General features: G+C 48.6%; 1 protein-coding gene across 2 annotated transcripts in view; it reads left to right on the top strand.

Moving 5' to 3' along the window:
• Positions 1–13358, top strand: part of adcy5 (adenylate cyclase 5) — a 255344-nt gene that overhangs the window by 166393 nt on the left and 75593 nt on the right. For both annotated transcript variants that reach the window (XM_055638793.1, XM_055638792.1), the window contains exons 4-5: positions 8476–8587; positions 10422–10549. In XM_055638793.1, the coding sequence (XP_055494768.1) occupies positions 8476–8587; positions 10422–10549 (240 nt within the window). The remainder of the gene's footprint in view (positions 1–8475; positions 8588–10421; positions 10550–13358) is intronic.

Genomic DNA, 13358 nt, shown 5'->3' with positions numbered 1-13358 from the left:
ACGGCATTACAAGCTGGAAAGGGTGCAGAGAAGATTTACAAGGATGTTGCCAGGACTTGAAACTCTGAGCTATGGGGAGAGGCTGAGCAGGCTGGGACTCTATTCCTTTGAGCGCAGGAAGATGAGGGGTGATCTTATGAAGAGGTGTACAAAATCATGAGAGGAATAGATCGGGTAGATGCACAGAGTCTCTTGACCAGAGTAGGTGAATCGAGGACCAGAGGACTTAGGTTTAAGGTGAAGGGGGAAAGATTTAATAGGAAGCTGAGGTAATTTTTTTATGCAAAGTGTGGTGGGTGTATGGAACGAGCTGTTGGAGGAGGTAGTTGAGGCTGGGACTAAAAGGCCTGTCCCAGGAGCATGCGACTCCATGCGGCGAGCGTGACCTAACGTGGTCGCTTGAGCCGTACGGCCTCGCGGGGCTGGTCCGACTTCGATCGCAGGAGCCGTATGGAGTTGTGCGGAGCTGGTCCCGACATCACGCGGGGCTCCGAAAAAATGACAGTGTTCAAAAATTCCGCGCAGCAACGGCCTTCCGGCCCGCAGCCGCCTCAATACCGTACGCATCTCATCGACGGGCGTGCGCAGCGCCTCGACGCCGGATGCAGCGTCTTGACGCCATGCGTTACGCGCGAACTTCCCGCGGACTTCGCTCAAACTTCACGTCACTCACTCGATCTCCGCGTGGCCCCCACTTCCGGTTTGGTCGCGCTTGCCGCATGCAGTCGCACGCTGGTGGGACAGGCCCTTAACGCAACGTTTAAGAAATATTTAGATAGGTACCTGGATAGGACAGATTTAGAGGGATATTGGCCAAACGCAGGACTAGTGTAGATGGGACATGTTGCAGGAACTTGCTATTCGTAGATTTGCCCTCAATATAGGACCCAAAGTGCTGGAGTAACTTAACGGGTCAGGCAGTGTCTCTGGTGGATACAGATACGTGACAATTCATGTCATTAAGTCATACAGCCCTCCAAACATTTGGGCAAGTACATGGAAAGGACAGGTTAGGAGGGATACGAGCCAAACGCAGGTAGGTGGGACTAGTGTAGATGCGACATGTTGGCCGGTGTGAGCAAGTTGGGCCGAAGGGCCTGTTTCCATACTGTTTCCACTAAATGATATAAAATGTCACCTATCCATGTCCTCCAGAGATGCTGCCGGACCCGCTGAGTTACTCCAGCACTTTGTGACCTTTTGTGTGAACTAGCATCTGCAGTTCCTTTTTCTGCCTTCAATACAGAGTGGGAACACTTGTGAATTGCTATGTTCATAAGTAATAGGTGCAGAATTGAGCCATTCGGCCCATCAAGTCTCCTCCCCCATTCAATCATTGCTGATCTATCTCTCCCTCCTAACCCCATTCTCCTGTCTTCTCCCCATAACCCCTGACACCTGCATTAATCAAGAATCTATCTACCTCTGGCTTAAAAATACCCATTGACTTGGCCTCCACAGCCTTCTGTGGCAATGAATTCCGCAGATTCATAGAAACATAGAAAATAGGTGCAGGAGTAGGCCATTCGGCCCTTCGAGCCTGCACCGCCATTCAATATGATCATGGCTGATCATCCAACTCAGTATCCTGTTCCTGCCTTCTACCATACCCCCTGATCCTTTTAGCCACAAGGGCCACATCTAACTTCCTCTTAAATATAGCCAATGAAGTGGCCTCAACTACCTTTTGCAGCAGAGAATTCCAGTGATTCACCACCTTCTGACTAAAAGTCAGTCTGAAGAAGGGTCTCGACCCGAAACGTCACCTACTCCTTCGCTTCATAGATGCTGCCTCACCTGCTAAGTTTCTCCAGCATTTTTGTCTACCTTCGATTTTTCCATCATCTGTAGTTCTTTCTTAAACAACCCTCTGAGTAAAGAAATTCCTCCTCACCTTCCTAAAGGAACGTCCTTTAATTCTGAGGCTGTGGCCTCTGGTCCGAAACTCTCCCACTAGTGGAAACAACATCTCTGTTTTCCACTCTATCCAGGCCTTTCACTATTAGGCCGCCCTGAGACTGTGGGAAGTGTTGTTAACTGCAAGCCTACGCTTTCTAAGATCAAACTTCTCGTGGCTGGATAAACTGACTGACATTAATTGCATGCTTGGACTACGCAGACCTCATCAAACTCACTGTAAAATACAGGGAGAGTCACTTAAATAGAACATGTAAATAGAACAAATTGTTCTTCTTGGAACTTGTTCAGCTACTCAGATTAGAACTTAACTCGAGGTATGCGAGCGAGGCTGGTGAAAGGGTGAAAGTGCTTTCTGGAATCTTCCATCCTGTTTTATGTGTCGGGATCCACATCATTCTGACTTAACTGTGCAAAAAGTTGTCTAAAAGAAAAGCTTTTCTCAAATTGGACATTAGCAAAGAGGAAATTATTAGGGGGTGGGGGGGGGGATGATGTAGCAGATGCTGGAATGTGAGACAAAATCGGAAAAATTCCAGAAACTTCCGCCAAGCGAGCAGCATTCAGTCACAGAGTCATACAGCACGGCACAACAGGCCATTCATCCCAACTCTTCCATGTCCACCGAGATGTCCCATTTACCTACATTTGGCCCTTGTTCCTCTCAACCTATCCTATCCATGTACCAGTCCAAATGTCTTTTAAACATTAGAGTCATAAAGTAGGGAAACAGGCACTTCGGCCCAATTTGCCCCCACCGGCCAACATGTCTCATCTTCACTAGTCCGACCTGCGTGCATTTCGCCCATATCCCTCCAAACCTGTCCGGTCCCTGTGCCTGTCGAATTGCTTCTCAAACGTTGCGATAGTCCCTGCCTCGACTACCTCCTCTACCTGCTACTTCCATACACCCACTCACAGCCCTTTGTGTGAACAAGTTCCCCCTCAGATTCCTATTACATCTTTCCCCCTTCACCGTAAATCTCTATCCTCTAGTTCTCGATACCCCTATTCTGAGCAAGAGACTTTGTGCGTCTACCCGATCTATTCCTCTAATGATTTTATACACCTCTATGAGACGGCATCGCTCTCAGGATCTCAGGACCACACAAGCTTCTCCACCACAACATGGTGACCATCCATGGAGATGATGACCTGGTTTAGGTCACCTAATTACTTACTGAATTTAGTAGAATCCTTGCGATTGAGGCAGTGCAGCGTAGGTTCATTAGATTGATCCCTGGGATGGCGGGACTGTCATATGAGGAAAGATTGAAAAGACTAGTCTTTAACATTTGAGGGGGGATCTTATAGAAACATTTAAAATTATAAAAGGACTGGACAGCTAGATGCAGGAAATTTTTCCCAATGTTGGGCGAGTCCAGAACCAGGGGCCACAGTCTTAGAATAAAGGGGAGGTCATTTAAGACTAAGGTGAGAAAAAACTTTTTCACCCAGAGAGTTGTGAATATATGGAATTTCTTGCCACAGAGAGCAGTGGAGGCCAAATCACTGGATGGATTTAATAGAGAGTCAGATAGAGCTCTAGGGGGCTAGTGGAGTCAAGGGATATGGGGAGAAGGCAGGTACGGGCTATTTATACGGGACGATCAGCCATGATCACAATAAATCGTGGTGCTGGCTTGAAGGGCCGAATGGCCTCCTCCTGCACCTATTTTCTATGTTTCTAAGCCTGCAGTGTACTATGTTCGATGGGTGCCCAACACCGTTCTATTTGGAAAGTACCGACTCATGCAAGTTCCATCAACTTTCTCCATCCTCAGACTTAAAGGACGTTCCTTCAGGGAGGAGATGAGGAGGAATTTGTTTAGTCAGAGGGTGGTGAATCTGTGGAATTCATTGCCACAGAAGGCGGTGGAGGCCAAGTCAATGGATAATTTTAAGGCAGAGATAGAATGATTCTTGGTCAGTACGGGTGTCAGGGATTTGTGGGGAGAAGGCAGGACAATGGGGTTGAGAGGAAAAGATAGGCCGAAGATAGCCATAGACTTGATAGGCCGAATGGCCTTATTTATGAACATGTATTTTATGAACAACCTCTGTCGGCTCAGGATGATCCAGAAGTCATAAAAGGGCTTCTTCTTTAATGGTAGAGCTGCTGCCTTACAGCGCATGGGTTCAATCCCGAATTTGGGTGCTGTCTGCGTGGAGTTTGCATGTTCTTCCTGTGCCAGCATGGGTTCCCTCCGGGTGCCCCGGTTTCGTCCCACATCCCAAAGATGTTGCTAGTATATGGGTTACATGGAACTGTTACAGTACAGGAACAAAGCCTTCGGCCCACAATGTCCGAACATGAAGCCAAGATAAACTCCTCTGCCTGCATGCGATCCACATCTTGTGTACACTTGTGCCAACCTCAAAAGCATCTTAAATGCCACCATCATATCTGCCTCCACTGCCACCCCTGGCAACGTGTTCCCAGCCTCCACCAGCCTGAGCGTCCGTTGGCACCGGGCCTGTACTCGCTGGAGTGGGGGGGACCTCATTGAAACTTTAGAAGAATGAGAGGACGTTACCACTAGTGGGAGAGTCTAGGACTAGAGGTCATAGCCTCAGAAGTAAAATGCCGTTCTTTTAGGCAGGAGATGAGGAGGAATTTCTTTAGTTGGAGGGTGGTGAATCTGTGGAATTCTTTGCCATAGAATGCGGTTGTCTGATCAGATTGATGTGGATAAGTTCTGGTGCTGGGTCTGTTGGGGGGGCCTCCTCTGGCTGGGCTCTGGCTCTCTGGTTGGGGGGTGCCTCTGTGATCTGGCTTTGGGTCTTCTGTCTGTGTCCTCTGTGTCTTGGTGTGTCTGTGGGGGCTCTGTGTGTCTCTCTGTGTCCTGCTCTGGTGGGGGCTCTGCTCCTGCTGTCTGTCCGGGGGAGAACTGGCTGAGCCCACTGAAAGTAAAGTCAGTAGATATATTTAAGGCAGAGATAGATAGATTCTTGATTCTTGATACTTAAACTGTGGCCCCTGGTTCTGGACTCCCCTAACATCGGGAACATGTTTCCCGCGTCTAGCGTGTCCAAAGCCTTAATAATCTTATATGTTTCAATAAGATGCCCTCTCATCCTTCTAAATTTCAGAATGTACAAGCCCAGCCGCTCCATTCTCTCAGCATATGACAGTCCCGCCATCCCGGGAATTAACCTCGTAGGCATACCTTGAGCCCCCACTTTTTCTCCCCCTCCCCTCCCTTATCATGTCTCTCTACACTGTAAATGGCTCAATTGTAGTCACGTATTGTCTTTCCGCTGACTGGTTAACAAAAGCAACACAAGCTTTTCACTACCTCAGTTTCCACCATCCGGCTTCACAATTCTTCAACCCTGTTTCACACCTTCTGTTTTTATCTCTGGACTTTGTTCCAACCATCTGGCCATTCTGCACCCTCCCATTGCCTGTCTACCCTTGCTTTCCCCCTATCTCCCTCCCTCCCCTATCCCAGTTCTCCGACTAGTTTCACTGTCCTCCCGATTAAATTTTACTGATTGTATGCCTCGTTGTCACCTTTCCCTCCGCTAACAATGGTCCATTCTACACTGTCCTTGACCATCGTCCCCTTTGATCTATGTTTTCACACCTTACTCTTCCATATCTCCCTCTCCCCTGAGTCTCTGTCTGGTCCAGAAGGGTCCTGACCCGAAACGTCACCTACCCACTCTTCTCCGGAGATGCTGCCTGACCAGCTGAGTTCTCCGGCACTTTGTGTCATTTTGATACATTTTGACACTGTTGGAGGCTCAAGGAACTGCAGGTGCTAGTTTACAAAGAAAGACACAAAGTGCTGGAGTAACTCACTGGGTCAGGCAGCATCTCTGGAGAACATGAATAGGTGACATTTCGGGTTGGGTCAATCTGAAGAAAGGTGGATTGTTTTCTCTGGAGCGTTGGAGGCTGAGGGGAGTCTTGATAGAAGTATATATATGATAGAAGTATATATTTCATTGCAAAAGGATTTGAGTCTAGGAGCAGGGAGGTTCTACTGCAGTTGTACAGGGTCTTGGTGAGACCACACCTGGAGTATTGCGTACAGTTTTGGTCTTTGAAATCTGGAGAGGAAGTTACATTATTGCCATAGAGGGTCATAGTGCAGAGAAGGTTCACCAGGACTGATTCTTTAGTTGGAGGGATGTCAGGACTGTCTTATGAAGAAAGACTGGATAGACTTGGTTTATACTCTCTAGAATTTAGGTTCTGGATTGAGAGGGGATCTTATAGAAACTTACAAAATTCTTAAGGGGTTGGACAGGCTAGATGCATCCCGGGAAGATTGTTCCCGATGTTAGGGAAGTCCAGGACAAGGAGTCACAGCTTAAGGATAAGGGGGAAATCCTTTAAAACCGAGATGAGGAGAACTTTGTTCACACAGAGAGTGGTGAATCTCTGGAACTCTCTGCCACAGAGGGTAGTTGAGGCCAGTTCATTGGCTATATTTAAGAGGGAGTTAGATGTGGCCCTTGTGGCTAAAGGGATCAGAGTCTCTGTATGGAGAGAAGGCAGGTACAGGATACTGAGTTGGATGATCAGCCATGATCATATTGAATGGCGGTGCAGGCTCGAAGGGCCGAATGGCCTACTCCTGCACCTAATTTCTATGTTTCTATATGATGAGAGGCATAGATAGGGTAAAAAGTCAGAAGAAATCTTGTCCCAGGCAGTCACGGTGGCGCAGCAGTAGCGTTGCTGCCTTCCAGCGAACGCAGCGCCGGAGACCCGGGTTCGATCCCGACTACGGGCGCTGTCTGTCCGGAGTGTGTACGTTCTCCCCGTGACCCGCGTGGGTTTTCTCCGAGATCTGCGGTTTCCTCCCATACCCCAAAGGCGTACAGGTTTGTGGGTTAATTGGCTTGGTAAATGTCAAAATTGTCCCTAGTGGGTATAGGATAGTGTTAATGTGCGGGAAACGCTGGTTGGCGCGGACCCGGTTTGGCCGAAGGGCCTGTTTCCGCGCTGTTTCTCTAAACTAAACTAAACTGAATATCAAAGACATGAGGGCATAACGTTAAGATGAGAGAGGCACAGGTGATGCTCAGGGCAAATATTTTTACACAGCGGGTGGTGGGTGCCTGGAACGCGCTGCCAGGGCTAGTGGTGGAGGCAGATACAATAGTAGCGTTTAAGAGGCTTTTAGATCGGCCCATAGGTAGGCAAGGCATGGACAATCTTTCCACTGACTGGATAGCACGCAAGAAAGGAAGCTTTTCACTGTACCTCGATCCTGACTTAACAGCTACCTCATTGTAGACCCTTGAGCCATGTTTAATCAGACCTTTCTGGACTTTGTCTTGCATTAAAAGCTATACCTTTTATCCTGTATAATAATAATAATAATAATAATAATAATAATACATTTTATTTATGGGCGCCTTTCAAGAGTCTCAAGGACACCTTACAAACATTTAGCAGGTAGAGGAAAAACATGTAAGGGGAATGCAATAAATAGTAGAGACATGACTAGTACACAAAGTAAAGACAGAATTCAATACAAAACACATTATGAGGCAATTAATGCACAGATGAAAAGGGAGTGGGATGTGGGGCTAAGGATAGGCAGAGGTGAAGAGATGGGTCTTGAGACGGGACTGGAAGATGGTGAGGGACACGGAATTGCGGATCAGTTGGGGGAGAGAGTTCCAGAGCCTGGGAGCTGCCCTGGAGAAGGCTCTGTCCCCAAAACTGCGGAGGTTGGACTTGTGGATGGAGAGGAGACCGGCCGATGTGGATCTGAGGGACCGTGAGGGTTGGTAGGGGGAGAGGAGGTCAGTGAGATATGGGGGGCCAGATGGTGGAGGGCTTTGTAGGTGAGGATCAGGATTTTGTAGTTGATCCGGTGGGAGATGGGAAGCCAGTGAAGTTGTTTGAGGACTGGAGTGACTGCGGGCGGCTGCGTTCTGGACCAGTTGGAGTCGGTTGATGTAGGTGGAGCTGATGCCAAGGAGAAGTGAGTTGCAGTAGTCCAGTCGGGAGGAGATGAAGGCACGGATGAGTCTTTCAGCAGCGGGAGGTGTGAGAGAGGGTCTGAGTTTGGCGATGTTGCGGAGATGAAAGAGGGAGGTTTTAATGACATGGCGGATGTGAGGCTCAAGGGAGAGGGTGGAATCAAAGATCACGCCAAGGTTGCGGGCCTGGGGAGATGGGGAGACAGTGGTGCCGTCGATGGTGAGAGTCGGGTTATTGATTTTGCTGAGTGTGGCTTTGGAGCCTATGTACACTGCGGACAGGTCGATTGTAATCATGTACAGTCTTGTCTTTGACAGCATGGCATGCTGTGTGGGCCACTCCATGCAGACAAGCACCCAGAGTCAGGATCGAACCCGCGGGTCTCTGGCGCTGTGAGGCAGCAACTCTACCGCTGCGCCACCGTGCCGTGCCTATCGTTTAGTCCAGGATTCAGGGGTTACGGGGAGAATGGTGTTCGAGAGGGAAAGATAGATCAGTCAGGAATGAATGGCGGAGCAGACCTGATAGGCCGAAAGGCCTAATTCTGCTCACGTGCATGGATGGTTGTCGAATATTCCCCCTCATATCTCTCTGCCTGTCTTTTGCAGCATCCTCTTTGCAGACATTGAAGGATTCACCAGCCTGGCCTCCCAGTGCATGGCTCAAGAACTGGTCATGACTCTCAATGAACTGTTCGCCAGATTCGACAAGCTTGCAGCAGTAAGTAATTGCTCTCCCGGACCGCGCTGCTCCCATTTTATCCTTTCCAGCTGTCGTCTGGCCTATCGTTACCACCCGAGCCTTAAAAGGAAAACTATTCTCCAGCAAGCAGATTTCTGCACCGCACTTGCATCTCACTCACATATTTGACTTGGAGTGACAGAGTTATTCGGCTGGGAAACAGGCCCTTCGGCCCATCATGTCCATGCCGACTCGGATGCCCCATCTACACTAGTGCCATCTGCCTTCCTTTGGCCCATGTCCCTCTACACCCTTCCTGTCCATCTGCCCGGCCAACTATCTTTTAAATATTATTGCTCCTGCCTCAACTATCTCCTCTGGCAGCTCGTTCCACATCCCCTCTGTTTAGCACTGCAAGGAGAGCATCTCTACCATGCTTCTGGATTTAAGTTGATCTTCCTGAGAAGATGACGGTGAGTTGGTTTGTCAAGGAGGACTCTCTCTAACTTCTACAGGTGCACAGTAGAGAGCATGCTGACCGGTTGCATCGTGACTTGGTTCGGCAACTTGAGCGCCCTGGAGCGGAAAAGACTACAAAAAGTAGTAAACACTGCCCAGTCCATCATCGGCTCTGACCTCCCTTCCATCGAGAGGATCTATGTTTCTATGATCTATCACAGTCGCTGTCTCAAAAAGGCTGGCAGCATCATCAAAGACCCACACCATCCTGGCCACACACTCATCTCCCCGCTACCTTCAGGTAGAAGGTACAGGAGCCTGAAGACTGCAACGACCAGGTTCAGGAATAGCTACTTCCCCACAGCCATCAGGCTATTAAACCTGGCTCGGACAAAACTCTGAACATTAATAGCCCATAATCTGTTTATTTGCACTTTATCAGTTTATTTATTCATGTGTGTATATATTTATATAATGGTTTATGGACATACTGATCTGTTCTGTATTCATGTCTACTATGTTCTGGTGTGCTGAAGCAAAGCAAGAATTTCATTGTCCTATCAGGGACACATGACAATAAACTCTCTTGAACTTGAACTTGAACTTGAATTATCAGGCATCGTTTTGGTAAGAATCTGGATTTGACCCAAAACGCCATCAATCCTCTTTCTCCAGCGGTCCTGCCTGACCTGCTGAGTTACTCCAGCACTTTGTGTCCATCATTCTGGTAAACCACTGCACCCTCTCCAAAGCCTCCACATCATTTCTGCAATAGGGCGACCAGAAATGCTCACAAAACCCTGCTCCTAAGTGATTGGAGCAGAATTGGGCCATTCGGCCCATCAAGTCTACTCTGCCATTCCATCACAGCTGATCTATCTCTCCCTCCTAACCCCATTTTCCTGCCTTCTCCCCATAACCCCTGACACCTGTACTAATCAAATCTATCCATCTCTGCCTAATAAACATCCACTGACTTGGCCTCCACAACCTTCTGCGGCAATGAATTCCACAGATTCTGACTAAAGAAATTCCCCCTCACCTTCTTTCTGAAGGTACGTTGTGTATTCTGAGGCTGTGGCCTCTGGTCCTAGGCTCTCCCACTCGTGGAAAGATCCTCTCCACATCCACTCAATCCAGGCCTTTCACTAAGGCCTCACACTCTCCAAAGCCTTTCTTCAGCAGTTATTAGGCAACTAAACTGTCTGCCTCTTTGATGTCCCTTGGGCTATCCTTGACCCAGCCATTGTTGGCTTTACCTTGCACTGAACCTTCCTCCCTTTACCATGTATCTATACACTGTAAATGGATTGATGGTACTCGCGTATTGTCTTTCCGCTGACTGGTTAGCACGCAGTAAAAACCTTTTCACTGTACACTCTTCCCCAAATCTGTTTCTTCTTCCATTCTTCAGGAGAACCATTGCCTGCGGATCAAGATCCTGGGTGACTGCTACTACTGTGTGTCGGGCCTACCTGAGGCTCGAGCAGACCACGCCCACTGCTGCGTCGAGATGGGTGTGGATATGATTGAGGCCATCTCGTAAGTGCCACGACCTTTCACCTTTGACCCCCTTCGCTAACCCCGCACCCCTCCCTCACCCACCCCGTCGCCAGGAAGTGTGTTTCCTTTCAGCGTGCAGCGGGTAGAGCCGCCGCCTCACGGCGCCAGAGACCTGACCATGAGGAGTTTGCACGTTCTTCCCCGTGACCCCCGTGGTCTTCCTCCAAATGCTCAGATCCTCCCACATACCAAAGACGTGCAGGTTTGCAGGTTACCTGCCCTCTGTGAATTGCCTCCCAGAGTGTGTGGAGTGGGATGTGAACTTAGAACTAGTGTGAACGGGCGATCGATGGCCGATGTGGACATGGTGGGCCGAAGGGCATCTTTTCAAGCTGTATCTTTCAATCAATTTTCTAATGACAATCAGATGCACAGAGTCTCTTGCCCAGAGTAGGCGAATCGAGGACCAGAGGACATAGGTTTAAGGTGATGGGGAAAAGATTGAATAGGAATCTGAGGAGTTACTTTTTCACACAGTGGTGGGTGTATGGAACGAGCTGCCAGAGGAGGTAGTTGAGGTGGGGACTATCCCAGCATTTAAAGAAACAGTTAGATAGGTACATGGATAGGACAGTTGGCCTAATGGCAGTTTTTTCCTCATGCCCTTTTGTCGGCCAAAAATGACCGACCTCTTGAACTGCGACCCCCTGGTTCTGGACACCCCCAACATGGGGAACATATTTCCTGCATCCACCCTGTCCAATCCCTTAGGAATTTTACAAGTTTCTATAAGATCCTTCTAAATTCCAGTGAATACAAGCCCAGTCGACCCATTCTTTCATCAGATGTCAGTCCCGCCATCCCGGGAATTAACCTGGTGAAATTACGCTGCGCTCCCTCAATAGCAAGAATGTCCATCCTCAATTCAGGAGAAGAAAGCTGCACACAATACTCCAGGTGCGGTCTCACCAGGGCCCTATCTATTCCGCTCATGATCTAACACACTCTTGTGTTATTCCTGATGGCAATTCTCAGTCGGAGTGTTGGCAAAACACGTACTCCACTGCGAGACTCTTCTCACTGTTAAATCTAGCCAGCATTCCCACTGTGCATTACCGAGTGATCAAGGCGGATTCCCTCGGCACTAATTAGCGTCTGCAGTGAAAACGCACGTTTTAATGGAGACAGTTCCTAATGGCAGATGAGCTGCTCATTAATTTTGCGTGATATTTTAATTTGAACCCGACCCAGAGGGTAGGGACAGGCAGAGACAGTGACGTCAGCATCATTAACGTCCTAATGTTGTGGGACCACTGCATGTCATCAGAGTGACACGGGGGATTTTTTGCTAATCGCGAGCACACTGTGATGTTTCTACTGAGCCGTCCCCTCCCCACTGACCTCCTTCCCTCTCATCCAAAACCTTGCTATTTACGGTCTTGACCTCTCTGTGCTGACCCTCCCCTGAGTCAACTTTCCCAACTCCATTAACTCGAGGTCGTCTCAAACTTTACCCTTGTGTCGTTAGTTCTGTTTCCCATCACGATTGATGTGTAAAGGGTACGGGGGGGGGGGGGGGGGACAGTGCCTGGTGTAACTTTACACTTTCGGGATAGGGCGCGGAAACAGGCCCTTCGGCCCAACCGGGTCTGCGGTGGCCAGCGATCACTAGCACTATTCTACACACGGGACAATTTGCAGCAGCCAATTAGCCTACAAACCTGCACCCCCTCTGCCCTCTCCCATCAGGCAAGAGATACAGAAGTGTGAAAACGCACGCCTCCTGAATCATGGACAGTTCCTCCCCCGCTGTCGTGCAGGAAGGAACTGCAGATGCTGGTTTAATCCGAAGAAAGACACAAAAAGCTGGAGTAGCTCAGCGGGACAGGCAGCATCTCTGGAGAGAAGGAGTGGGTGACGTTTCGTGTCGAGGCGTCTTGATCCGAAACGTCACCCATTCCTTCTCTCCAGAGATACTGCCTGGCCCGCTGAGTTACTCCAGCTGTTTGTGTCGTTCTTCTTCCCAGCTGTTATCAGGCAACTGAACCATTCTATCACCAACTAGAAAGTGGCCCTGACCTCCCATCTAAATTCATAAGTTTTAGGCCATTCGGCCCATCAAGTCTACTCTACCATTCAATCACGGCTGTTCTATCTTTTCCTCTGAACCCCAATCTCCTGCCTTCTCCCCGTAATCCCTGACACCCTAATTAAACTAATCAAACCTGTACTAATCCTCCCCATTGGAGACCGTCGAACGATCTTTAATGGTACTTTATGGGGCGTTACCTTGCACTTTTGTACCCTTTATCCTGTATCTACATGGTGGCTGTCGTGATGAATAATTTCGACTCTTTTTGCTGACTCGATAGCATACAGCAAAAAAGCTTTTCACTGTACCTCTGTACACATGACAACGAGTGACTCAACCCATCTGGCAGCTTGTTCCATGTGCCCACCGCCCTTTGAGTGAAAAAAATACCCATTTAACTTCCAAATATATTTAAACCATTTCACTTTAAATCGAATAGAAGCATACAAAATCATGAGAGGCATAGATAGGGTAGGTTAATTGGCTTGGTATAAATTTAAATTGTCCCTGGTGAGTGTAGGATAGTGTTAGTGTCGGGGATCGCTGGTTGGCATGGACCCGGGACTGGACCATAGGGCCTGTTTCCACGCTGTAACTCCAAACTAAACTAAACTTATCTGAGAAGAAGTTCTTGATTAGTATGGGTGCCAAGGGTTATGGGAAGAAGGCAGGAGAGTGGAGTTAAGAGGGAAGGATAAGAGATAAAAGGGAAATTTAAGAAGAAGGGGTTAGCCATTTAGAACGGAGACGAGGAAA

The sequence above is a fragment of the Leucoraja erinacea genome, chromosome 7, assembly GCF_028641065.1.
Source record: "Leucoraja erinacea ecotype New England chromosome 7, Leri_hhj_1, whole genome shotgun sequence".
Taxonomy (NCBI): domain Eukaryota; kingdom Metazoa; phylum Chordata; class Chondrichthyes; order Rajiformes; family Rajidae; genus Leucoraja; species Leucoraja erinaceus.
The sequence above is the reverse complement of the archived record's forward strand: the minus strand, read 5'-3'. Positions and strand labels throughout refer to the sequence as shown.